The 27,779-nt window shown below is 45.4% G+C and overlaps 1 protein-coding gene across 3 annotated transcripts in view; it reads right to left on the bottom strand.

Moving 5' to 3' along the window:
- Window positions 1-2,305: 2,305 nt before the first annotated feature.
- The window catches only part of CHSY1 (chondroitin sulfate synthase 1), a 69,180-nt gene continuing 43,706 nt past the window's right edge, over window positions 2,306-27,779 (bottom strand). Inside the window, exons 1-2 of one of the 3 annotated variants that reach the window (XM_029958840.1) lie at window positions 13,892-14,084; window positions 2,306-7,087 (exon numbers count right to left, since the gene is read on the bottom strand). In XM_029958840.1, the coding sequence (XP_029814700.1) occupies window positions 5,495-7,087 (1,593 nt within the window). In that variant the 5' untranslated portion in view covers window positions 13,892-14,084 and the 3' untranslated portion in view covers window positions 2,306-5,494. Of the gene's footprint in view, window positions 7,088-7,644; window positions 7,699-13,891; window positions 14,085-27,779 lie in introns of those variants that run through there. The other 2 variants (XM_018069880.2, XM_018069881.2) reach the window with 2 other exon arrangements.

Here is a 27,779-nt window from a genome sequence, read left to right as displayed (position 1 = left end):
TATTGTGGCTATTTCAGGCTGCTGGCCTGTCCTCGGCTTACCCCGTCTGGCAGCAGTGGGATGGGAGCTCCGTCGGGATTTGGAGGCTTAACTGAGGAGGATGAGGATGGGACTGGGGATGGAGATGGGGATGAGGATGGGGACTGTGATAAAGATGAGGATGGGGCCAGGGATGGAGTTGGGGATGGAGAAGGGGATGGAGACGGGGATGAAAACGAGGAGAAGGATGGGACCAGGAATGGGGTTGGGGATAAGGATGGGGACTGGGATGAGGATGGTGCCAGGGATTGCACTGGGGTGGAACACCCATGACGTGGAACACCCAGTGATTCAGGTTCCTCAGGGCCATTATGGTCCTGCCCCACCACACAGAACCATCCTGGCTAAGCCAACACTGGCAAAGCCAACCCCAACACAGCAAACAGCCTTTATCTGCCCTTATCACAGCCCGTTTGCTTTGGAAGTTTGTTTTATCGTGGAATTATTTTAAACTGTGCCCTCTTGGTGAAAAGTCAACAAAGCACCAAGGTGTTGTTATTTGTTTGTTTTCCTGTTCTAAAACAGTCAGTGAGAGGCGGAGCAGGACCCCAGCAAAGTCCTCCCAGCACCCCCAGCCATGCAGGGGGGACCCCTGATTTCCAAGACACTCCAGTCCAGCATGCTGGAAATGTTGGAGCTGATTCAGGTCAATTAAAGTTGAGGTTTTTATTGAATTAAAGTGTGAAAGTAAACACAGCCAGCCCGGTATTTGGGCTGGTATTTTTTTGATGTTAATTCAATTTTTTTCACTTGGCTCATAAATGTGATTTAGAAGGTGATAGAGATTCCTGGGCTGGAGGAGAGCTGGGAGATGGGTTTTGGAGCTTGGAAAGGGCGTGGACACATTTCATGTGCCTGGGAAAGCGTCAGCAGCAGGTCTGAAGTGAGGAATAAAAGTGCTCCTGGCAGCAGCAGCCAGGTAAAATCCAGTAAAAGAGTTGGGAAAGGATTCCTCATGGGATGTGGCTGCACTGCTTTGCCTGGGGAGCCCAGGATGTCTCCAAACTGCCCATGCCCAGGGAGGAGGTGGCTTTTTTGGAGCTCCAGTTGAGATCAAACCCCCTGAATTTGCTCCAGTCAGTGCAATAACTCACGCTGGCAGAGGGAAGACCTGGGCACAAAAACATTGATTTAAAACAGGTCCCACAGGGGCAGTGTCCCACCAGCCCAGGGATCACCATGGCCAGAGCAGAGGAGGAGCCCAGTGGGACCTGGATGCATCTGCCTCGGGCAGGGCACTGACCTGCTCCTCATTTTTAATGCCTCTGCAAGATTTTCTTTCCAAAGAGCTCCCAAGTGCTGCTGGCTGTGCAAGCAGGGTATTTTTAGCAGGTATTCATGCGAAACAGCTCAGGCCAATAATTTGCAATGTAAAGTTAGAGCTTCCACAGAAACTCAGAGTAAGCAGATTTGGGTCAGCGGGACTTTCTGCTGATTTTGGTGAAAGGAACCATCCAGCCTGGTCCAGGGAAGCTGTGCAGGCCTGGAGCTGGTCACTGAGTTTTCCAGGTAATAAATCCCACTGTGAGTAAAAAAACTTGAAATCCTTCCACAGATAGTGACTCTGCAAAGTTACAGACAAATGTTTCACCTCTTTCAGTGTCACATGGAGCACAACGGTCACTGAAACCACTGTGTGAGCACTTTCCCAGGTCTGTGCTCTCCCTGTCTCCTTTGCCTCTTTTCACCATCCCTGATCCTTGAGCAAAGAAAGCTGCTGGGAAGGAAGTGCTTCTAAAAAAGTGGTAATAAATCCAACCCCCCTCGCCAGTGTTGGCTTTAGGCCCCTTTGTTGGTCCCCCTGATGGTCACCTCAGGGGGTGACCCGTCCTGGTAACTGAGGGAGCAAAAATCCCTGAAGGGTGAGGGTGGTGATGGGTCATCCCAAGTGTTTTTCACAACACTGTCCCTGGTGGGAGGTGGCCACTCCCATGGCTCAGCAGACACAAGGGACCCCCAAGGCCCTCCAGGGCCACCAACATGCCAAGCACAAACCAACGTGGGTGAGAAACTCCCGTGAGCTCCAGGAAAGTGGGAATGGCAAAGTTTTTTCTGAGCTCTGACCGGCAAGTTCATCCTTGGCACGGGGATGTGGGACAGTGTTCACCTCCATGGGTGCTCAGAGAAGGTGAAGGGTTTAAATCCAAGTGCTGAGGGGCTGCAAAGCTCTGCGTGGGTGGGAGTTTTATTGCTGTGAGGATGCCTGTGGCCAGCACAGCATCCAACCCGGGTTACCTACACCAGAAAAACGAGGGAAAGAAGTGTCTCACATTTTTAATTGTTTTAATGAAGAAGACAAGCATCTCAATAGACAGCAATGCTCAGCACATGACTGGTCACCATGTTCTTCAGGATTTCAGGATGGAACCATTTCATTTTCTTCTACCAAGAGGCAAACCCTCTGGGGTTTCCCAGCACCAACGGGCTTCTCAGCATGAAGGAAACTTCTCTCTAAACCAAACAACTGGAGTAAATTGCAGATAAAATGTTCCAGCCCCAGAAGGGATTTTTGTGAAGGCTGGGTTAGCACCTGATCACCGATGGCTTCCACTTGTCCATCTCCTTACAACTGGGGCAGCAAATACCACTTATTTTATTATAAAATGGGTTTTATACAGTTAGACTTTATCACAGAGGGCTATAATTGGAAATTTAACTTTAAAATTGATTCCTTTTAAGCTGTGAGTCCATAAAATACATGACCAGTGTGAACAATGTGGGGCCTCAAGAGCTGCCTGCAAGCTTGGTGGAAAAGTCACTTTTAATACAGATTTGGTAACAGAATTAGAACTGCAGCAACTGAGCAAAAAAACCCCAATACCAGATGGGTGCTGGTTATTAAATGGCTTTTTCCAGTTACATACATTCTGCTTTTACCAGCTGTTATGGGCTAAAAAAAGTCCTACATAATCATAAATGTTAATAAATACAGTACCAATACAGGGCTTTTTTTCCCCCCTCTCTTTTGGTGCGGTTCTTTAGGGTTCCTATTCTTCAAGCTCTTTTCTGCAGCCACAAATACAAGTTGCTTTTTTTCCCCTTTCCCTTGTGTGAAGAAACACTTCTGCAATCCCTAAGATTCTTGCTTTGGGACTTAGTTTTCACATAAAAAAGCCTCACGCCAATACTGAACAACTGGCAGAGCTATTAAAAATAAGTTCTCAACCCACTTCAAAATTATTTTTACTGTGTTTTGAATACACAAAACATTATGACATCATTCAGCCTTGTCACATTTGGAATCTATAGCTGCAGATATTTTCAGACAGCAAAAGTACTTTGAATCTTTTCATGAGGAAAAAGTCAAAACCAGGGGATGGCAGAGCTCAACAGCGCTGTGTGCCGAAGTCTGATGAAGAGGTTTGTTCTCCCTTTCCCCACAGCCACAGGATGTGGCATTAAGTTTATTCCAGGCCAAAACACAACATGAGAGGTCAAAACCCTTGGAAAAATGGGAGATCCTTTTACCTGGACTTCCAAAGGTATGCCACCTCTGCGCTGTGCCTACGCCGGATGAAACGATACGGACTGACCACGTGAGCAGCTCCAATTGCAAATAAAAAAAATCTTTATTGCATCTTAGAAGTAAGTCTTAAAAAAAAAAAAAAAAAAGAGAGAGAAGGAAAAAAAAATTCCATGCACTGAATTCATCCAAGTACCTACATCCTTGGGACTGTCACCAGAAAATGATGAATATTGTAAGACACCGACTCTACACTAGCTGCAGTTTGTACTCCACAAGTGTGAACAACAGTTATTTCTTCTACTGGAATAGCAATTGCTCTATAAGGTCCCTTCAAACATGGCAACAACCACCTAAGCATCAGCTTTTCTCCATTCCTTCACTCGCCTCCACTTCCCAAAGAGTAGGCAAAGTGGAACGGAGAGCAATGAGACAAAATGGTGCTGGAGGATATGATAGAAAAATATATTGTTCACTGGTTTTTATTTTTTGTTTCTGCTGAGCAGGATATTTACAGGTAGGTAGGTCCCAAGAGATCATCTGCTCAATGACAATTTCCATAGACTGTCTAAGTGTCAATGTACAGGGTTCCCTTTCTGGCTTTAAGGCACTTTATTTTGTGTATTTTTTCTTACCTTACTAGGTGTTCATTCACAGGGATCACACTTTCCTTGTATTCGGCCTCCCCATCCCCAGTTCCTCTTAGAATACCAAATAAATTCATAAGCTCACTGAAGTGATTCCAAAAATGTTAAAGAAATTCGGGGTGGGGGGAAAGAAAGATTCGTGAAAAAATATTTTAGAAAGTAATCTTTGGAGATCATTTACTATAAGTATGATGTACACTACCTTATCAGTGAGAAGATGCAATACATTCCTAATATATATATATATATTTACACACACATATATATATATATAAAATATTAAAATGACTAACAGATATTCAAGGAAAGGTCAAGAATCTAAAACAATGGATATTAAATAAATTAACGGTCTAGAAGATACAGAAAAAAAATAATCCCAAAACAAAACTAGTAATCAAATGTAATAATTGTTCCCATTAACATCACGTAATTGACCGAACAAAGTCGATGCGATCGGGCGCAGGACACTCGGCGCAGAGGAGTTTTCCAAGTTATTTTCAGGAATCTTGGACTGTTCGCTGCGTGCTGCCGTTTGGCTGCAAGAGATTTCCATTTCCCAGCCTCTTCCCCTCCCACATCACACCTCAGCATTTCTTGGTCGCATCGCTCAGCTCTAGGACAGCGGCTGAGGACAATACACAGAACCCACCACGGATTCCTAAAACATTCCGTCCATATATGGACCAAATATAAACCACAACAATTTCTACAGGGACTAACCGGATCGCGGGTTGTGCTTACTTCCTTCCCTCCCTTGGAGTCGCCTGCCCATAGTAAGTGGAAGTGTATTTTTAAACTGAAATAATCAGGAAATAATTAGGAAAAACCCCCTCGTGCGATTACCACCCTTGTCATCGCCACGGCGGTTTGGTTTGGTCTAACACAAACTGAAAATTCATGGCTATGCTGAACCAAAGGAGCAGAATCTTTGCACGGCAGCAGTCACACCAAAACATTTAGACACACAGCGTTTTGTCACTTGGCTTTGCACGCTCAGGTCCCAATTTACAGAATCCCAGCAGCGAAGACGGCAGGAAACAATCTTTTGTTCATAAGGAAATTCTAATTCAAGTCAGATTTCCGCTGATTGGTCAGATAACTCTTAAACAATTATTTTGTTTTGTCTGAAGGCAAATATTGATCACAGTTTTGTTCAAAACCAAAAACACGACAACAAAAAAAACCCAAGGGCCTTGTTCTTCTCGAAACGAGCGCTTTGTAAGAAAACAACGATGATTTCTAAAATATATCCTGTGTGGTCTTTTAAAAGTGAATTATCAAAAAACATTTTCCCAAAAATAAATTAGATAATTAAAAAAAAAGTCTTTTCCAGCATAGCTGGACATTAGGCTGTCCTCACTGAGCCATTAGTATTGCTGCTTTTCCCAAAATTTGGGTCATTTTTTTCAAACCATATTTCAGCCAGCTGTTGTGTGGACCCATAAGTTGAAGCTTTGGACCCCAAACACATTTTATATTGTTTTGGATCAAGATTAGGGTCACAAAAAACAGGGTGATGCACGTGGACTACTCCAATTTCTTGACTTCGGAAAATTTTTAAGCCAGATTGAATGACTTTGTTAAATAGATCTACATCTTCAAGGCCCCAACCTTGGATGGAGACATCAAAGCCACCTGCTTGAAGAAGATCACCTTTGTAAATACAGGTGATACCAAAGCCATAGTTCCTCCAGAAACCTGTTTTCTGGGTGAAGGCAAAATGATTGTCACTAGGAACCTTTCCACTATAAACAATCTTTGGATCATACTGGCTAAAAATGATGGGAAAATACACTTGTTGACCCAAAACTGTATTGGCTCTACACCGCTGGAGGAATTCTGCAGTAAACACTAAGTCAACATCACAGAAGAAAAGTAAAGACTCGTTCTGGAACTGAGAAGATCCGACTTCCAGAGCCAGCGCCCTCGAGAACTCCCCCGACACGGGAAGAACCTGCATGTCAGCCTTGGGGTACTTGGAGCGGTACTCCCTCATCAGATCGATCTGCTTCGCTCTGTCAGGGTTGGAGTTGGAGTTGAAAATCAGGACAACCAGCTTGACATTCTGGTTTGGAATGAGGCACGTCTTTTCAAAATTCCCCATGAACCTCGCGAACATGTCAAAACGCCCAGAGAGAGGAATCAGGATGTTGATCTTCTTGTCTTTGAGCTCCTTCCTCTCTGCTTTGGATCTGCTGAGTTGGAAGGGAACGAACATCTTCAGCGAGTTGGAGAGGAAAGACAAGGATCCAGAATCCTGGTTGATTTTGCTGGCCAGCTCTTTGGCGTCCATCTCTTCGTGCTCCATGAACTGGATCTTGCTGAACGTCTGCTGCAGGTACGCGTGCCTCCGGACAGGGACCGTCATCTTCTTCCCCTTGTGCTTCTTGTACAGGAGCAACAAGTCCAGAACGTACTCTGCTCCATACATGGGGTTCACCCTGCGATAGCCATACTGTATTTCCTTGAAATCTATGATCCTCCCCCGGGTCTTAGCGTTGGCATTGATCATTTCCATGACCTGCATAACGATGTCATCCAACGCTTCACGCTGAGATGAGTCCATTCCTCTCCGCGGGGGCTGCCCGTCGGCACCTGAATACAAATATTTTCCTGTAAGAAACTCCCATTCCAAGATCTCTTCCCGGTGGCGGGGCTGGAATCGCATGAAGGAGGGCGGCATCCCCAGCTGCAGATCTTCTTTGTGGATTTCAGTGTTGCTGTATTTGCTCATCAGGACGATCTCCCGGTGCAGCTGCACAGTCCGGTGGCGCAGCTCCGCTATCTTGCGGCTCAATATGTAGCTGTGAAGCCTGTACTGGTACGGGGGGTTCTTATTGGGGTGCAGTGTTATAGCTCGGTGTATTTTGCTGTTCCTCAGGTCCCGGATGTAGCCCTTTTTGTTCTTCTCATAATTCTCATAGAACAGCTGCTGCATCTAGAAGAGAGAGAGGAAAAATTACAGTCCCGGCAGTGCGGTCCCTGTGAAAGTCAGCCCACGCAACCCCGCTGGGAGAGAATTCCTCCTCGCTTGCAGGGCCAGAAGGCTTTCTGAGTAAGCTGTTCTTGGGTTTAGGCACAGGTTGTAGCAATACCAGCTGCTATTCAAGGAAATTAAGAGGATTATTCATTGTAAACTGGTGAAAGAAACATCTATCATGGATTTGGGATTAGTACAGCCCATTCTAGAGATATCACCATCGGGCAAACAACTGAGCAGTAAGTCGACTGTAAGCTCATTTTTTCACGACAACACACCATCACCAGGAAAAAACACCATGAAGTGTTCACTACAAAAGTCTTAACTATTTGTCTGCCTCCCATTGTTTTAATAATAATAATAATAATAATAATAAAGAACAATAAAAAAAAAATCCAGGGTTAGGCATTCAAAATCCAGGTTGCTGAATGTTTTAGTCAAGATGCCAAATACATTATTTCAAGTGCTGCAATGCAAGGCTACAGTTGTCATTTTAAAATGTCAGTAAAGTGTACCTGAGATTCCTAGAGTTCCAGAAGGCAGGTAATACAGGATGCATGTGTACACTACGATAAAAACATCTTATGGAAACTGCTATTTCAAAACAAGAAGACAGAGAGCTGAGATTAGATTTACAAGCCTTAGGAAAGCAGACAAACCAGCTCCCCTGTTTTCAGTAGCACAGGCCGTAGCTGATAGCATGAAAGAGAAATCACGATGATAATGTGGAAAATAAGTTGAAAAAAAAAAGACAAGAGAAAAAAGCCCTAGAGGCCAAAGGTATATACCAGCTTAGGTAAAGGAAATTTAAAAAGATCATGATTCTATGTCACAGCACAAACATCATCAACCTGCCAGAGGAGCTGGCACTGCACCTTCATTCAATATTGGACCCAATCGATGTTGCTGCCAGTAGAATTTGCTACAGGTAACACAGTCAATAAACCACAGAGGACTGTAAAGGGCTGTAAAGATTAGCAAAGAGCTAAACTGAAAACAAAAACTAGCGAGAATGGTTCAAATATGACGGCAATTAACCCGAGCACTAAAGGGAAAATCACCGGAACAGAAACCCTCCCTTTACCAGCTGCTCAGAGGCAGTGCAAGGCCTGTTTTATTAGGCCTTCGGTTGCATTTTTCCCATTATTGTGGACAGACACTGAAGCTAGGAATAAACCTACACCTGGATTTAATTGCTGCTATCTTAACACACCAGCTGTGTGCACGCTGAAAGCTGCCACTCGGCGCATTGCTGCCGACAGCTCGGGAGCAAGCTGTGCCTACTGGAAGCGTGGATTTTAATCTGAACAAATGTAATTCATTGCAAAGGAGGGAGGGAGGAATTTCAGCCAGATTGAGAAAGAAAGGACATTTATTTCATGGGTCACCCACAGCCCCCCACCCCTTCTTTCCTGCTCAAGTTCACCTTCTTCCCGCTCTCCCCCAAGTGATCCCTGCTGCGTGCCTGCTGTCTGGGAGCAATCCAGGCCAGAGGATAGATGGATCTGTACAGCAATGCAGCCAAAGGAGAACATCTTGGCCATGGCCTCTTGGCAGGCCCCAGATGAGCTGCCTGTCGAGATGCATAATATCCCTTTAGAAGTCATGCAAGATTTAAAAGTGCGCTACGGGCAGAGGTCGCCTGGTCTAATCCTACGTTCAGCAGAGTTATCCAAACGAAGCATGTTTTTCCACTCACCCAAAGATGTTCTTCATTTCTATCCCCATATTGTTTCCTCTGCTAATAACACTTTATTTTTTGGTCACTTTGAACCTCGCTGTTCCTGTGAAGGGCTCTAGGAGACCTCAAATCACACCCACTTAGGGCCAGTCCTGTGAGCACAATTTATTACAGTGGAGAGCTCACACGGGAAGAACAAGATCAGCCCAACACTGCAGGACCCACATGGATATTTTACTGACTCCACTGATCTATCCTCTCTCGAGCTACATATATAAATAATGAGAAGCACTAAATGCATATGGCAATAATTTTACTGACCTTTTAACTACAACTAAAGGCAGAGGCTTTCCCAGGAGTATTGTGACATTAGATAAAAGTTCTTAAATCACGTCACTATCTGATTTCCAGTATTTAAAGGAAAATTGACAATAGGACTTAATTTCAAATCTTGTTTTGAATTTATAAGAAAACAAAATCAAGACCACGCAGCCTGAATGCATTTACTCCAAAATTGCTACCTAGGGCATTCTGAATTAGCTACAGGAGGAAACCATGAGAAGCAGGAAGACTTTTAGATTACACAACGAAGTTTTAATAGAATACCGATGGGTAGGAAAATGTTATGAAACTTCCCAATGGAAGTAAAGATAGGAACCTCTAGCAAATGGCCCTAAATAAAGTTAAGAGGCATACTTTGAAACTGTGCCTTGCCCCTCAGGAGTCACTTTTTAGGTACACTGGTTAACTTTGGAACTTCTAATACTACATCTTGCCTCTTCCAAAAACTACCTTGCTTCAAAAATGGAGCTGAAAATAAAACATATCTCAGCAAGACTTTACTGGTGCTTCAACACAGAGCAATTTACAACCGAAGCACCTATCAACAGCCACCTTGCTCCAGCCAAAAAGGTGACAACTGCCCAAACCCTGCGCTCTAGCCAGTCCTGCAGAGCAGTTAATGAGAGGCACCACAGTAGCCAGGCTTCTACATAATCCTATTTTTCACAAGAATGCCTTGCAAGGCTGGCACGTTCAATATTTTTCCTGTGAAGTCTCCCCCTCTCCTAGTCCAGTGTCCCTCTTGTCTCCCTTCATTCTGCAAGCTGCAGTGGGCACGGGATGTGCCAGCTTCCTGCAGCTCCAATCGCCCATCTGGGAGCCAAGGTACACTGTCAGGAAACACAAAGAGTATTGGAAGGGGTTAATAAATTCCCTGTGGAGAGTACAAGGACTCACAAACTATTTTTTCACAGCAGCATGAAGTGTTGTACACAAAGTCTGAGTGGCCAGAGGCCAATGGAGCAATTTAACCCTTCCTGGGCCGAGGCGCCCGTGGACACTGACCCAGGGCCACAGAAGCCCTGGGATGCCCATAGGCTTTTCTGCACAATAAGAAGTGGTTGTATTTTCTCACCCACATCTACAAACTTGGAGGAAATGAGCAGTTCCCTCCATGCTGTTTGACAGCTCCTCACCAACATCAACTAGCTCAAATCACTAAGACAGTACTAACATTGGGTTCAATGACTAACAAGGGCAATGCCCAACTATCACAAATCACTGCTAACATAATTTCTACCTTATGTGGGTCCAAAACTCTATGCTAAATATTACCTATTAGCACACACCAACTTCCAATTCCACACAATTTTGGAAAGCCATAAGGAAGACAAAAAAAAATCGTAATTAACTCTTGTGTACATCATTAATAGCGGGGTGCAGGAAGGCCACAGAAAAAGTAATACCTATAATTTATTTGCTCCTCCCATGTAGCAGCCACTAAACACATACGTGGGGAGCGACACAAGCCCAGCGCACGCACATCTCCAACAGACATTACGTGCAAACCTCCCCATGCCTGTTACCAGAGCCCTGAGAGCTGAACTCCTGCAAACTCTTCTTTTAGTGAAACAGGTTCCTCTATGATTCTTTTCAGAAAAAGAACCTTTCATGGATATTAATTTTGCAATGATTATATTCTAAGCATGCTTTATTCTAGTGCGGAGCACTGAGAGCGTAGGGATACAAAGAAGAGCTACTCTTTATTGACCACTATTTACTCTAGACCTGTTGAAGCCTTAAAAACCCTAATGTTCCCCAAACCATTAGAGACTGAATGTTTAAACTGTGGTACAGCTGTTGTGGGCACTGCTGGCTCGTGTCCAAAAGACCAACTGAAAGGAGAGAGTGTTATGTTCTTCGTTTTAAATGAAGAAGTCTTTTGCAGGCCAAAAAAAAGTGTACTGGAGAAAATGGACTTTAAAAATAAGACCAGTTTATGCAGAAACTGGCCTGCAGCCACGGATTAGCCCCTGAGGGCTTTCTCTCACAGCTCCAGATTGTACTACCAAAGCCCAGAGAACGCAGCCCCACAAGTCTCATGAAAAGCAATCATGGACAGGACATGTTGTATGGCAGGTTTTGAAATGCCCAAGATGGGCTTTAACTACAAAGGCAAGCTAATTAAAATATGGTTAATGTCACCTAGTGCCGAGCACCTCTGTCTGGAGGGGATGAGCATGTGGTCCCTCTCCACAGCCAGTTTGGAGCTGTCCTCCTACGGGAGTAACGCCGGTGCTGGGACAGCCCTGCCTCTGTCCATAGCTCTGCAGCCCAAAGTAGGCAAGATGCTCACCCCTATCTTCTCCTTGCTCCTCCTTCCACAGATGCAGCAGAGGTGGTGTATTGGGGGCAGGTCCTGTTGGCTGGTTGAAGTGCAACCACTTCCCAAGGAATTGCATGAAATACTTGTAGCTGCACTCACACAGCTTTGGCACTTTGCAGTTATTAATCACAACAGATCATTATTTCCTGGTTTTTATGTCATCAATACAGCTCAACTGATTAAATACTTTGCCAAGGGAAGGAACAGTGGGGCTTTGTTTACTGGTGACATCCCTGTGGTGGAGGGGGAGACTGTAGAGACCCTCTGGATACAGCTCTGGGTATTCAAGGTTCTCTCTCTTTAAGTCCTGATACTTTATGTGTGATCCCACAGCTAAACACTGACATGACTGAAGCCACTCCTTCAGAGAGTTATTATGGTGGAGACAAACACAGGGAAGTAATGGATAAACACTCATTTCCACTGAACTTGGCCACTCGTTCATGCCTGTAACCTCCCCAGTTGCCATTACAGGAAAGGATGCAGGAAACGCCACTCGGCGCTGGGAGATCAGACTTCCCTCTCAGCTGGCAAGTGAAGCCCTGAACTCTGGAGCACGATTAAATGATGTGATTCCTCAGACAAGTTACTTCTCACACAACATCCATCATGTGCTGCTGGTTCACATTTGCTTTGTTTCATAAAGAGGGGCAAGAAAATCATCCCGAGCAGCCAGTACTCAAAATTTCCATGGCAGATTACTAGGGAAGCAGAGGCAGATCCAGCTGTGACCTCTGGGTGCAATAACTCCAGGCATGCTCTGAAGCAAGAAGTTTATTTTGTACAGCACAAATGCCTCTTCTTATATGATCCTAAGTGAAGCAGTGCTGGTCTCGCTCAAGAGCCTCGCAGTGCCTTCTGCACAGCTCTCCTCTCCTAAGTATTCCAGAAAGGAAGCCAAGCACTAAGGCAAGTTTCAAGCACAGCAAACTCAAGGTCATTGAATTCCCAAGGAATCTGTGAATTAAGAGAGTTACTGCTGGAGTTCAAGCTTTTGTGAACCATACCAAGTAGCTGTTTAATTAAACAACTGTTCTTCTCCCAATCCTTTCTTGTTTAAGCAAGTAGAAGAGCTTAAAAATTACTTATTCATTTACAGTTTCTCAAACCAAGTAGCCTTTAAAGTATTTCCAGCTTGGCAACAGAAAGAAGAAAACCTGCAAAAATGAATGGGTTTTCAAAACTGGCATCGAGTACCTCGCCTCTGACCCTGAGCTTGACGATCTCATTACCCAAAACTTACACGTGGGAGCAGTCCAAGGCACTTGGGAACTGAGATCCTCCAGCTAGGAAGCAGAGAACTTCTCTCCTCCTGGCCCTGCATTAAACTGAGCTTCATCCTCCTGGTCTAGATGAAGATACAGAAACCAGATAAAACAGAATGTGCCAGTTTAGGATATTTGGATTTAACTGTGCAAACCCTAAGAAAGCTGGATGTGATGGCAAGGTCTTCTTCCAAAAGGTTCTGATTTTGAAAGAAACAAAAACAAATAAAACACCACTAAATATTAACAAATGTTCTGTGCTATGGCTATTAAGAAATCAGAACATCGTAGGTGCTAATGACTAATTGTCATTGTGATTGCCTGAGAAATGATTCTCAAAAGCTGTTTCTAGCATAATTTCCAAATTACGAGTTCTGGTGCAAACTGCTGTGCTGCACAAGGCTCGCCCCTTGCTCAAGGCTTTGACCCATGGGGCAAATGATTCAGCTTTCCCTCCTCAGCCTCTGTCCCAGATCCAAACAAAACCAGGGATACAGTGACTCGCCGCTGATTTGTTCTTTTAAGGGCCAGACTCAGGGATGATGCCAAATTACTTGCCCACCCAATATACTGTCTCAGGATTTCTTTTCCTTGCTGTCAACTCCACACTTTTACTCTGCAGTACAGGCAGAGTACAAGAAAACTTGGTTTTCATTATGAATTTCAACAGGCCCATGAAAGACAGAGCCACAGCCTTGGAAGTCTGTATCTGCTCTTTCTCACGAAAAGTGTTAAGATTCCAGAGGAGCAGCACATGACCCTTGGAGGGTAGTTTCTTGGAGATGATGAGCAGAAAGCTTCTGGCACCCTGGTCAATATTTTTCTGGATGCTAAAAGCAGAGTTACAGGGTTGCAGTCTCCTCTGAGCAGGGACTACAGAAGAGAAGACCCCTCCTGGACTGCTGTGTGATTTTCCACCATGTGTTTTCAAGAAGCAGTAATGTAATCATTTAGAAATACTTCTGTTCATGGAATTCAAAGATTCTTATTTGGGAGCTACTTTCCATATCCAGTGGTTTTGTAGGAGTTGAGAGCCATGATGGATGATGAGCCTCTTTGGTCCACTTGGCAAGGCCACCACAAGCTGCTGCTTTACAAGAAACCCTCTGCTTGGAGAAACTTCAGCTGCAGCCCAGGCATCCACTCACCACCTCAACATCAGAAATCAAGCCAGAGCAGTGCAGCCTCTCTGCCAGACTGCATGGGGACAGCAGTGATCCTGCACCACACCCCAGGTCTCCAGGTCTCTGCCAACACCAGGTTCAGCAGGAAGCCTGGGGGAAGGATTGGCTCCAGTGGGTCTGTCTCCAGGATCCATCCCTTTCAGCCTTGCCCACATGTGCCCACCAGCACAGCTTCCTTCAGCTGCAGGATGTTTCAGGAACCTCCATCCCCGAGGAGGAACGTGGAGCCATGGAGAACATGGAGACAATGTCACAGGAACAGAACTGAAGGACAGGACTGGAACAGTCACATCAGCGCAAAGCTCTGAATCTCTCTTGAGCCTTCACAGGAGATTACTGTGAATTTAATTAGGCAAAGATTCAGCCTCACAATAGCAACTACTGCAGCTCTTCCCTGAGTGTAAAAAGGTGGGGGTGTATTTTAAAACACAGACTCATTTTCAAGACGTTCATCACTTCCGGCTTAAGCAGAACCATTTTAGAAGAGGAGGGACACAGCCCCCTTTTTCATGGCAACAGGCCATGCTTGCTGTTTCTGATTCCTTGAAAAGACTTGGGTCAGGAATATATCTTTTGGAAAGGGGTGAGAGGGGAGCTGGGAATGCTGAATAAAGTCCCCAAGACAAGGCCAACTGCTGAACAGCCTGTGTCAAAGCTGCAGCCCTTCAAACCTGTGGTGCCAGGACAGCCTTGAAGTGACAGAGCCTCTTCCACAATGGCATTTATAAATCCATTTGCTTTATGTTTTCCTAATAACTGATGGTAAAAGCGCTTTTTTTTTTTTGCCAGTTACATCAGTATCAGCTAATTAAAATTGACAGAAAATTGGAAATATTTAGGATTTCTAATTTCTCTGCTAGTGAACCCTCCTCTCAGCTGCCACAACAGCCGCTCCGTGGGGGCTGCTGTGTTGTGCCTCTGCCAGGCAAGCAGTTGGAAGAAGGGATGTTGTTTAGGATTCACTCTTGAAACCTTAGCCCTTTCCAAACTGGTGGTGGCCTGTCCCTAGGAGGTGGCAGCTGCACACCACTTCTTGCTGGCGAGGGTATCTGAAACACAGAGCAAGCCAGCACTTAAATACACTCTGAGAGTGGGCTCATTCTGCCTGCTTGGCCTCGCTGGATCAACACTCAGCTCTGTTTGTGTCTCATTGGTGACACCTGGTTTGGCACAGCACAAGGGATAAGGTGATGGTGAATTTCTGCAGTGTCAACTGGATGGCACAGCAATCTCTCCTCCACGCCTGGATTTCAATGAGTGCTCCAACATGGTGCTCTCTAACTGCTTTTTCCAGGGTCATGCTGAAGACATCCTTTGTTGGCCATTGCTGAAGGCTGCCCTGCTCCCAGCAGGAGGGGATTTGGCAGCATGAGGCAAGGCTGGGTTTCCTGCCCAGGTCCAGCCTCAGCAGGACACCCCTCCAAGGCACCCAGCAATGAAATGGGAACTTACTCCATGATCCTCTGGCTGGTTCTCCTAAATCAAGCTGGATTTAAAAGAATATCTATCTCCTTTTATTCCCGTTGGTAGGAAATCAGAACAAGCTATGGAGTTCCTTACAAACTCCCACAGAGCTGGTGCCCAACAGTTTGTGACGCAGGCAGATGGTTTTCCGCCTCCTCTCTCGCCAGCCCGCGAGCTCAGAGCGCTTCTTCATCTTCCAAATGGTTTTTCAGCCAGAGCCACCATTTCTGGAGCTGGTTTGAATACTGCCTCCAAGGGCCTGGATTCAATCACCAGCTCCTTTCACACGGGCAGCAGCGCAGGATGACAGCTTCCAGGGCTCACCAAAGCTGCACAGCATTGTTCTCAAGTGTGGGGATTAACCGCGCGCACTTTTTTTCTTTTTTCACCAAAAGAATTGTTTAGTAATTGCTCAGAGGAGGGGAGGGAAATAAAGTCACAAACCCTTGTTTTATGTGGAGAAGCCACATGTTTCAGTCAGCCCACGAGGATCCACAGCTGAGCCCTGGCCCGGGGATAACAGAGCTGCAGAAGGCAGTGATGGTAACGAGCACTGTGCGGTAACACAGCCGGAATTTCCACAGCGAGATGCCGCGATTGCGAAAGCGTTTCCCCAGTGCTCGTGTCACTACCACGCAGGACTTCAAGCCTGCCTGCTCTCCTGAGGTTAAAAGTAAAACCTGCCCTTTGTCTCATCACTGGAAAACATATGTACATCATCCCAGTGTAGACGTGGCACTGCCAAAACCATTCCACGACAAGGTCTCTGCCTCACAGAGTTCTGCCATCTAAATGACGTGCAATACACAGTAGTTTGGTGATAAAAGATACAGCTCCTTGATCAGTGAAGGATCAGCTGTGGAGGTTTGCCCTGTGCTGATTATCAGAGGGATGATAATCTCTTAAGAATCTGACTTTCGTGCCCTGTAAGCCAAAATTCCCATAAATTGTGCATTAATAGCTTTAACTACAAGCTGAAGCACAGGGGATAATATATTGAAAATTAGGCAATTTTTATGAGAAAGTAGTGATTTACTAATGCAAACCAGAGCTTCACTTGGATAGGGTTGGCAGGGTGGGTGCAGATTCAACACCCCAGAAAGAAGAGAAAAGTGGTGAAAGAAGGAAAAAGGGATGAAAGAAGGGAAAAGCCTGGCTGCACGTGCACAGGACCAGCCCGTTCCTCTGCAGCTTCATATATACCCCGAACCAGAAGAAAGGCAACAACTTTCTAGGCAGCCACAGTTTTTATTGTCCTCCTGTCAGTGGAACAACTTTCTCATTATTAAAACGAGCTGTCAGGCAGACTGGCATTTCCCTCCTTGCCGTGTCCAAGTCAGCCCGTTCGTTCAAATATGGTTAAAGATTTCACATAGTGTTGCTGGCTAACTGTATATGGTCTGAGGTTTTCTGGAAGTTTGCTGTCTGGCACAGTTTGGAAAAGTAACAAGCAGAGTTACTCTGCAGTGCTCTGTAACCAAGTGCCTCTTGCATTACACACAGTCTGTCAGAGCGAGGGATTCACCTCCACACGGGTGTTTAAGCCTTGCTGATGTTCACTATCCATCATCCAGCTCTGACAAAAAGAATATTTAGCTGCTGCTTTTGTAATGCTCTAAATTAAAACAGGAGATGTGGATCCTGATAAATGCAGTTATGCTGAATGTAAATGCATTAGCCACTAGAAATGGAAAGGAAAAAAAACCCACTGCCTCAAACACTCTCCAGCCTGAGGAAGGATTTGCTACTCACACAACACACTGAACTCTCTTCTGAACATTAGCCATACATACAAGGAGTTTTTCGGTCCTTTAGTAGGGTTTTTTTTGTTCCTCTGCTTCCAACCTGGAGGACACTTCATTCTGCTGGCTGCAACCAAGCTGCTGCAGGTGCAGTTTTGGGAGAGTGGACCTGGCTCCAAAACTTGTGCCCATTACCTGCAGCCACTGTGGCTTGGTCCCTCCATCCCTCAGCTGCCAGACTGCAAGTCTCAGCTTGCACCCAACTGGTGTTTCCTTTCCCTCTCCCTTGACCATTGCAGCCCTTCCAGATTTGTAAACCAGGCATCTTGAAGGAATTTATCATTTTCATTAGTGCCTTTCCCATACCCCATTAACACTTTTCACTCATCTGGGAGACAGGGGCAATGGGAGATCTTCTGGGTGGGTTTGCCTGCTGGGTCAAGGTCCTGTTGCTTCAGGAAACCTTGTGGGTGCTCAGTGTTGCTGAGTACAATGGAAAATGGCAGGGAGGGAGGAAAAGCCATTGCTGAGAAAGCAGAAGAGCTTTAGCCAACAGATGGGGAAAGCCAGTGGAGTTTGCAGCTTCCTTCACCAGACAGCAATGCCTTGTCTTCTTATGACCCATTTTTAGTTGCTGATCAAGAACATATCGGGGATTTGACTCATGAATAGCAAACGACTTGTGCTGGGTTTGCCAAAAAGCCTTCTCCTTGCTGCAGGAAGGCTGGGCTGCTTTGAAGTAGCTCCTGAACCAAGACAATTTACAGCCTGACAGCTTAAAGCTGCATTGAAATGGGCACTCGTGTCCTCGGGGTGTTATAAATCGCCGCGGTTCAGAGGCAGGCGGGCACCAGCCCGGGAGGGCAGGGTGCATGGATGGGGACTGTGTTCCTCTGCTGTCCCACAAAGGCACATCCACGAGGGAGCCAGAGCCCTTCAATGGGGCTTTCAGAGGACACACAGGACTACTTTCTGCTGCATTTTCCTCAGTACTCTTCTGAGATATACTTGTGTCATCTGAACTGCAGGTTGTTCCCGAGCTCACTGCGGTTTTGAGCTGGAGCTAATAAGGGTTCTGACGTGCACCCCATGAACAAATAGGTGCTCCCAACTCACAGTCGGCAGCAGGTTTGGAAAGCACTACCGAGAGCAAATTTTGGGAACAGGCTCAGCTGGAGGCAGAGGGATCCACTGATGACTCACCCCTGGGGGCTGCACCTTGTGTCAGAAAACAAAGTGGGCACTGACACACCATTTGAGTCTTAAAATAGCAGCACTGTTCAACACAACTCATCTAGCAGGGAGGCACCCCGAGAACTCAGGGTGGGAGGAAGGCTCTCGCTTCACTCAAGGACATGTGTCAAGGACATCTGTCAGTCATCACTCTATAGCAACAACCTGATTTGGGATGCCCAATCCAGCATTAACAGGATTCTTCTCTACAGCCTACAGAAAGCCTTGCATGTACCCCAGGATTCTCACCCTCACTTCATGGCTGCTGGACTGTGCTTTTCATCAAGCCCTGCCTCTGCTGCCTTTGCCTTGTCTTGATGTGAACGCCAAAGTCAAATACAATCCACCCACCCAAAACAGATGTTAGAAACCTGTCTGTCTCTCTTCAGTTGTCCTCTGAGGTCTGGCCTCCTGTCAAATGCCTGAGGGGATAATTTTCTTTTTCATTTTTAAGGCAATGATAATATGTTCAAAGGCACTTTTTTTTCTGTTCGGAGAAGACAAATCTACACCAGGTCCAGAAGTGCTTCAATACACACCAGCAAAAAACAAATCTCTGTCTCTGAGAGAAGTTTGACTTCTTGACTTGCAAAATAATTGTTTCCTCCCTTCACAGAAATTTTTACAGTTAATTCAGTAGTGCCAGAGGAACACAGGTGACAAATTTAGCCATATCTGTTCAGCCTGCCATCTTTTTATTCAGCATACTGTCAGAAGAGAACTTTTATTTTCCCCTCTGGAATGACATTTGTTTCTACAGATCTTTAAGCCAGAATAATACAGAGCTGATCTCCTGTTCTCCATGGAAACAGTGCATCGTTGGATATTTCCCACAGATAAAAAAAAGAGAGGAGCAAAGACAGAGGGAGAGTAGAAGGGAGAAGACACAAGGACGGATCAGAACAGAAGAGGTGAACTTACAGTAGGGCTGTGTTGTCTTAGAGTGCTATTAAGTAAGCAGCTCTTTTTGGGTACTGTGTGTCCTAAAAAAACCCCAACACGTAACAGCAGCCTGTGTTGCGCAAAGATGAAAGATGGAAAGCATTATGCTAACCTGAAAACGTGGCCCAGGGGCCTGGTGCATCACTGACTGTTTAGTATTAGAATTACCCAGAAAAGCACCGAAAAATGCATTGCAGGATATTGAAGAAATCTATATCCGGATATTAAAACTGGTATTTGGTAAGAACTGCGAGGAGTGACGATCACAACACGGGCAGACCATGGGCTTAATGAAGCCTAGGAAATAAAGCACCGTGACTGATCTGAAGCACGTTAAATCACATACAAACCCCACTAAATCCATCAACTCACAAGGGTACTTCTTCGCCTCACTTCGGAGGGGTGAGGAGACAAACACACGTGATTTACACAACATGCTGCACTGCTCACTGCTTTACGCTGATTTTCAACAGAAGTACTGCCTGTTCTTGAGGGCTGGGATTTCACACTCGGAGGATTTCTAAGAAAAAGGTTTTACTGCTGGGACTGAAGGCCCAGCACACCCGGGGCCTGCCTGCTGCTGCCCTCTCATTATGCAAATCCCCATCCTCTGACACAGGATGAGTGTCCTGTGGGTTCTGTGGCCCACTGGTGGGGTAACAGCGTCATCCTAGCAGATGCAGAATGATATCTGCAACGAGCTAAGAAGTAGGTCAAAGCCCTCCCTACCATGAAAGTCCAGCTTCCCGGGCTTCTTGCAGGTTGGATTTTTTCCGTGGTGTGGCCCTCCTGTCCACTTTGAATGGGAGAGAAACCACCCAACCCATTAAATGTCAGCCTCTCCAGTTTGTCAAAGGCGTAAAGTAAAGAGAAAGTAAAACAACCCCACAACATCAAAAAATGCACATCAAAACCTAACCCTATCCACAACACCCTTCTCCTCTTCACCCTTCAGACAACTCCCACTGGTACCGAGACTGGAAACTGTCTTGAAGGGACATTTACCTGAGCTGGTCTGCCCTGCTCTGGTTTTGCTTTGTGTGCCACAGGGGAGCAACTAGACAGGGATCAGGTGGTTCATGGGCATGAGAAGGTGTGTGGTAACAAGAGCTGATGGCTCGCTCGAGGTGCCAGCTGGAGCCTTCTGAGCTGCAGGGGATCATACAGTTCTGCCATGTTACATAGGAAGTGGTGCAATAAGTTCTAGCCCATAAATTTCCTTACAGGAAAAGAGATGTACTGAAGACTGGAAAAGAGCAGAAGACAGTATGGGGTCATAGTTTATGGGAGTGGCTGAGAGCACTGCTAATAATTTGTGCCCTGAGTGTTGCAAAATGCCAGAAAGAGTGAACTGTGTGAACTCACCACAATGCGGGCTTGTAAGAGATGCACTAATTCATGTCACTGCTGAATCATACCAAACCCCAATGTCAAATACACTCCAAATCCACTGGTAAGTTAGCCAGCTCTAGATTCAGCTTCTTTCTTCACTTCCAAGTTACAGAAACCATTACCCTGACATAATGGTTTGGGTTTTAATAGCATGAATCTTTTGGCCATAACCATGAAGAAAAAACAAAATAATAATAATCTGTAAGCCTCCGTGGCAAACACAAGAATGTAATCTTGATTCTCTTGCCCACTAAATAATTATGCTTAGCTCAGGCTAAAATAAAAGTCTAAGTTTTGCTTTCTGTTATTAAAAATACAAGGAAGAGATCAAACTGTCCATATAAATGGAATTATAAAACCAAGTCATATATAACCCAGACCAAAGTATGTAATCAGAACATAACAAATGGAGTTTAATACTCAGAGGAAACCACAGCTCTGGAAGACATTTAAAGGAATATTTCCATTTTCCTAGGTACTATATCAGGTTCTTGGCCAGACATTTCTGATTGCACTGTACTAAAAATATAGCCCCAGTTTCAGAAGACAAAAATTTTCGAAGCATGACGAAATGTGAAAGGTAATTGCAACGCACCGCTGAGCTATTTTATTACATTATCTAACATCTTTAAAGAGTAGATTAGCTCACAGTGCAAACATTCTGGTTTCCCTGATGTTTGAGTGCTGGCATCGACACAAGCAGCAGGAACAGCCGTGCCTGAGGACGGGGGAGTGGTGCTAGTGAGCTTCTGGAGCAGCTTCCCTCGGCACAACGGGCAACGCTTTCCATCCAAGAACTACGTGGAAGAGCTACAGCCCCTGTGTAAAGGCAGTCCAGGAAGATGCTGGGAGAGGTGTGATGCCTTGCCAAGCCCTCCTCAGCAAAACTGAAATAGCCAAACCTTTATCAGCACTGTGTGGGTCTCACTGCTGACATAAAACCAGGGGGAGCTGGGATGAAAAGCTGCCGAGGGCCTGCAGGAGCCCACAGCCCACAGAGCACTCACTGGTGGTCGGGAGCTGCCTCCTCCCTCAGCTGCCTTCATCTAACCATGACTTCTTATCTTCCCAGAAAGACAGGGCACAGTTCTGATGTGGCAATATCTTAAGAACTAATACTGACCCAAATTAGAGATACTCAACTCTTACCAAAAGTGAAAAAAGCACAGTTAGAAACAGCAGCTGTGGGGAAAACAGAAGGGACTCGCTACACCTGCAACAAATAATTCACTCCAGTGGATTTGTGCTACACAAATCCCTGTTTACCTAGGAAATCCTTATTTACAATGGCTGCAATTGCATTTTCCTTCTGCTCCCTTTGCCCTCCCACCTGTTCCAACAAGGAGTGGGGGGAGCCCTCCCCGCAGCACCTTCTTATTTCCCCCCTCTTCTTTCTCTGACTGGTCAGTCCAAGAAATAGTTCCAGTTATGGGACAAAAAGCAACAAGAAAGAATAATCACTAACCAAACTTTGTTTCCTTCATGCAGCCAGGCTCAAAAATTAACTGTTCCCCTCCTTCAGCACAGGGAAAACCCCTAGGGAAACAGCATGCAGGTGGATCCAGTATGGCATGGGATGTAGGGAATAAGGAAATGTCTCTCAAGGAAGGAATATAGAGGAGAAACATCAAGGCCTTTAGTTAAAAGTAGACAGTAGCTGTATGTTGCCACCATCTAGTATATGACATTGCAGTTTATTGCTCCATAAAAGTCAGTTTTAAGTTCAGTTTGAATCCTGAAAACTGTCTGCAAGCAGCAATTTAAATGCAGGGTTTCACATGTGACGTTACAAAACTGAAGACTCATTTTAGACAAGACTGAATAAATTGTATTTTGAATGTTGTTTTTATAAAACATGTACAGTCTGCCATAAAAACTAGTGAGAGAAACTACAGCCAGAATATGAGGTGTCAATGGTCAAGCATATCCTCATTAGAGGGTGGCCAAGTGATATTTATTTAAAGTGTTACGCACTGTGAATTAAACATTTATATTGTATCACCCAGTAAAATATCTGAACCTCATTCTGGCAGCTGTGCAAATTCTACCCCGACTGCACTGATGACTGACTGTACTTCCTTTGACTTTCATGCAGTCTCTCTTCTCGTTTTAAGAGAAAAACCTAAAAATCAAGAATGCCAAAAATGCAAACATTCCTGTATCACCCCACGGTATGCAAAAGGAGGACGAAAGCAGATCACCCCTCAAGACATTGTGTTTATTAAGGTCGGAGATGGAATTACAGCATGATAATTAGAGTCCTTGAAGACTTGGCAACCTCACCCTGTGACTCTTCTAAAAGATCTGGGAACACAGACCTTCCGCTGCCGGGTCGGTGGCCTAAAAAGGGACCATATTAAACAAAATCTTGGAGATCTGACCATCAGTTCCTTTCCCCTCTAAGGAGAGAATGAGCCTCACAGATTTTGGCTCAATCACCCCTGCAGATCCTCCCGCCCAAGGTGGCTAAAGCTGGAGATGACAGTCCACAAGAAACTCATCTCAGCCTGCTATTAATATTTTCCCAGTCTGAAAAGTGTTTTGGCATGGTTTTAACAGGACTGCAAGATTTATTCCATTCCAAATGCTCTTTGGACCACACGGCAGAGCAGTGCTGCTGTGTGTCACTGTTCCACTGACTCAGCACTTGAAATGTGCCACTTTTTCTACCTCAGAACAGGACTGGAGAGCAGAATCAGCCTCTGCAACTGAGGGACGCAAAGGCATATGGAAAAATACAAGAACTCTAAAAACAGCAGAAACAGGGGCTATTGACACCGACTTCTCTTGGGCAAAGCACATTCAAAAGGCACGTTCTGACAGACAAACATTTACTTCAGCGCCTGGCACACAAAAGAATTGTCACCACAGTACTGCCCATTGGAGGGTTTACTATGAAGCAGGAGTAATGGGGTGGGAAAGCCATTTACAAAGGGTAGTCCCAATCTGAACGCTAGGTGTGGGCAGTTCCTATCTGACAATATGGAAATAGGCCTCCATTACTGATTTGAAGGTGCAACGAGATCCAAGAGCTGAAAACAGGGGCACCACACTGTCAGAGCGGCTGAACTTTTGAACAGTTTCACCAAAAATGGAGAAAGTGGGCAAGATAATACACTACTGCCCAACTATTCTGACTTAAAAATTAGATTTAAAACCTTTTTTTGGAGAAAATATACTTTCAATACAGTTTCTGGGAGCTGTTGCACAGAGCATCCCCCTTGCATAGATGCGACCATCCCATCTGGACCAGAAACACTGAATTCTCTTTATAAGTCATTACTTTATAATTGCCTTTATCTCCACTTGTTCCCACCACTACAGCCCTGTATTAATGAACTTTTATTTGAGAGCTTCAGAAACTGTCCACCAGGATCAGGGAAGATTTGGTGTTGTTAAATGTATTTGTGGTAGCAAAAGATTTAGGAGGAGGAGATCAGAGGGGCACATGGGGGCTTTGCTCTGAGAAGCTTCTGAGCCTCTCTCACCAGATCAAGTCCCATGTAAGATATAGACTTTTTTTTTAAGAGGTTTGGCTAGTTACTATGCTGAAGGTCACTGCTGGTCAGCAGAGTTGGTGTCAGGAATAATTCCCATGCAGGACAGATGGGAGACTAAATCCTTCCCCCAGAGCCTCTCCTGCTGCAATGTGGGATATGCCTCTCTCTTAGGACCACTTAAGTATCTCTCACCTAATCAATCATTGTCTGTGGAGACAATCAGGAATTAACCTCTCTCTTTGTCTCTCCAGAGCAAAATTGGATTAGGCTGAAATTCTTGAGTTAATACAGACATACCTGGGTGAAACTTAACAGCCTGTGATGCACATGAGATCAAACAAGCAAAGTCCAGGAGGGGACATGAACTAAGTGCTCTACAAGCTACAACTCTCAATGAAAACATCACCTGCTTTTCCAATCACTTACGCTCCGGGCAGGAAAAGTGGATTCAGAGCTGTGGCTCCGATTCAGATCCACGGATCTGTCCCGGCTGCAGTGTTGCTCTGCCTCCCTCCTGGCCGTGGGGAACAGGGCACAGCGGTGCCAACTGCAAGCATCCAATTTCCTACCGAGGAATGGCGCGGTGGCCGCCAGCTCCGGGCACCGCCGTGCCCCGCACCTCGTGGAAAAGCCACTGCCAAACAGTGCGCTGAGCCAGGCGCCAAACGCTGCCAGGAATCAGCCACTGCAGTCACAGTCTCCCCATCAACGTGGACAGGAGACTCCCATGAACCTGCCAGGACACAATATTCCTCCAGACACCGGCAAATCCAGTGGCGCATTTTACGCCGCTTCGGTAATGACACTGGTTTGGAGAGAGCCAAACCTCAGTCCTGAAGGATAAGTACGGGAGAGCAGGAACTCCAAGTTAAACTGTGGGCACAAAAAGTGACTTGGGATTAAGCAGCGTTTTGCTTTGCTTAGACTATTATCCTGGGTGGAGCTCAGCAGCTGGGCCAGATATCCCTGAAAGGCACTTTGCCGTGCAGTACAGCTGGATCCTCCAAGTTCTGTCGGCGCTGGAGACGAAAAAACTCCTACTTTAATTCTAAAAGAGCAGTGGAGAGGGAATGCTGACTCAGGATTTTAGCTTTTTCTCCCTATGCCCCACCACATCCCAGCAGTGCTAGAAAGGTGCTGTGTTCCCACACCCACAGCAAGAGGATAAGGAACAAGTAATTTTTTTGGGGTTCAGTGAGACATTCAATGAGAATCTGTGTCGGTGCAATGCTCCAAACCTCACCAAGTTGTCATTAAAATGCATCCTGATTTGTATCCAGAGAAAACCAGCATTCCCTACCAACTTTTCCCCCTCTTGGAAGGCCTGCCAGGAGTGCACGATGCCTGAGCTGTGCTGAGATGTGGGGAAGTTCAGCAGACAGTGGGATGAGCCTCACTAAATGAGAAGCAGCAGGTTCGGAACCGGGGGGAAGGGAAAGGAAGGGATGAGAGAAGGAAGCAGATTACTGGTTGTGGCTGAGGCTATACTCATTACATGGAAAGGACATGAAAGGCTTTACTTAAAGTGCCAACGTCAGTTCAATGTATTTATAAGGATTCAAACAAGTCCCACCGGTGCAGAACAGCCCAAAGGAGCTTTGTGTTAGTGCAATTTAACGGCTCTTTGTTCACTGAAGTCAAAAAGCAGCGGATTTTGCACAGTCCCTGGCCAGGCCCTGCACAGCTTCCAGGACTAAAACAGCCATCGCTGGAGAGTGCACTGAACTATGGTGGGGCAGCTTGAATTAAAGGGCATTGTAAAATAAATCCTCTGATAAGGGCAATTAATGCTATCCTAATTATGTCTTTTCCCATACTCCCCACTATTCATGCTGGCTGCCACGAAGGCAACTCCTCCTCCCAGGCAAAAATAAGAAGCTACAAGCGAGGTGGGGACTTTAAAAACACACTTTTGCCAATTTCTTTTCAATCCAGCGTACTGAATACAAGATATAAAAAACCACCCTGCAGCCTTTTGTTCTGGGATGTATTTCTATTACTGGCAAACCCATTAGGCTTGAGGTTTTCTTATTTTATCTTTGCTTTCAGCTTTTTGGGGTAGGATTTTTTTTTATTTTCTTTTTTTTGGTAATCAAAATGGCAATAGTTTATTATATGCTTTGAGGTTTCCTGCACACAAAAAGAAAAAAAGGCTGTGCTACTATTCCTGTCTCTAATTCATCCCTTTTGCTTGCTCTGCTGTGGGCAAGACTTCAAATCATAACCAGCAATTTTGTCTGCCTCCTACTTACCAAAAATTACTGCTGCACCCACTGGTGATTCACAGACACATATGCACACACGTTTGGTACCAGGACATCCATCTGAACCAGCAGATGCCTGGCAGCTCTAACTTTTGTTCATTACAAAATGAAAGCAAGCCAGGTTAAAAAGTCTCCCTGACAAACTAGTGGAAAAAACACGTGTTTTCAAAGGACTTTTAGGCTGATTAGTTGGAATAATATTTTCAAACCAAGAGGATGATATTGGAGCACTATACATCCTTGAGATATGTTATGTGAAATGTATCATTCTTTGTCCAAATGGATGTTTTCAAAGGCAATATCTGGTTATTTCTAAGAAAGATATGGAAAGGGAGAGAAACCCCTCCTGCATCAGTGTATTTAAACAGAACTCCAGCTCCAGTCACCAGGATGTCCCTCAACCTGTCTAGGAGATCACCCTCCAGAGTAAGGCATGGCTCAACATCCTCCTCAAACACGCTGAGGCGCTGCCCAACACCGAGCTGTATCTCCATCTTCCACACAGTATCTGCAGAAGAACACGCTCATTTGCATCCCCAGAACAATAGAGAAATTAATGAAGATGACTGCAATTCACAGAGCCTTGTGTCTGCAGCAGTGGAAAGGTCAAACAAATTAAGGCTCTGAATTCTGGGCAGAGATCTCAAGCTGGCTCTCTAACATTTGCAACACAAGGGAATAATTAGAAAACATCCATCAGCTCCATTTCCGTTGGAAAGCCCGTTACTGTTAACATGGTGATGAGCTGTCCTCTGCATAGCGAGATCTGCTGTCAGATTATGGTCAATTACTTCTCCTCAAGTATTTCAACTCCCAAACAGAGACTTCAACTTCCTTCAGCTCTCAGATCTCAGACCCGCCGACCACACACAATACCCCTCGCAGAAAGAGCATCGAAAACCCCGCCGAGCCAGTGGACAGGCTGAGCCCCTGCAGGAAACCACTGCAGCTCCCAGGGACAGCAAGGAGGGGGAAATGGTCCCTGCATTAAAAAAAAAAAAAAAAATCTCTAGGTGCTTTAAAAAATAATAAAAGGCTCGCAGGTTTTCCACGCTGAACACACAAACCCCACACCACCTCCCTCCTCTAGCTGTGAAGTCATATTCCAGCACTTAGTCCTCTTTTACAAGGAAGCATCCAGCTGAGCCCAGAGGATGTTTTTGGACTGGGGGACAGGAGAAATGCAGGACACTGAAGTTTCAAAAGCACATTTTATATGAGCTGTTCCATGTGAGAGTTTGCACACCCAAACGCTTCACTCCCCACAGAGCTGGCACAAACTTATTTTTAGCAGACCAAACCAACCTGTCCCTGC

This window comes from Manacus vitellinus, unplaced genomic scaffold, assembly GCF_001715985.3.
Source record: "Manacus vitellinus isolate BGI_N305 unplaced genomic scaffold, ASM171598v3 scaffold_16_pilon, whole genome shotgun sequence".
NCBI lineage: Eukaryota > Metazoa > Chordata > Aves > Passeriformes > Pipridae > Manacus > Manacus vitellinus.
The sequence above is the reverse complement of the archived record's forward strand: the minus strand, read 5'-3'. Positions and strand labels throughout refer to the sequence as shown.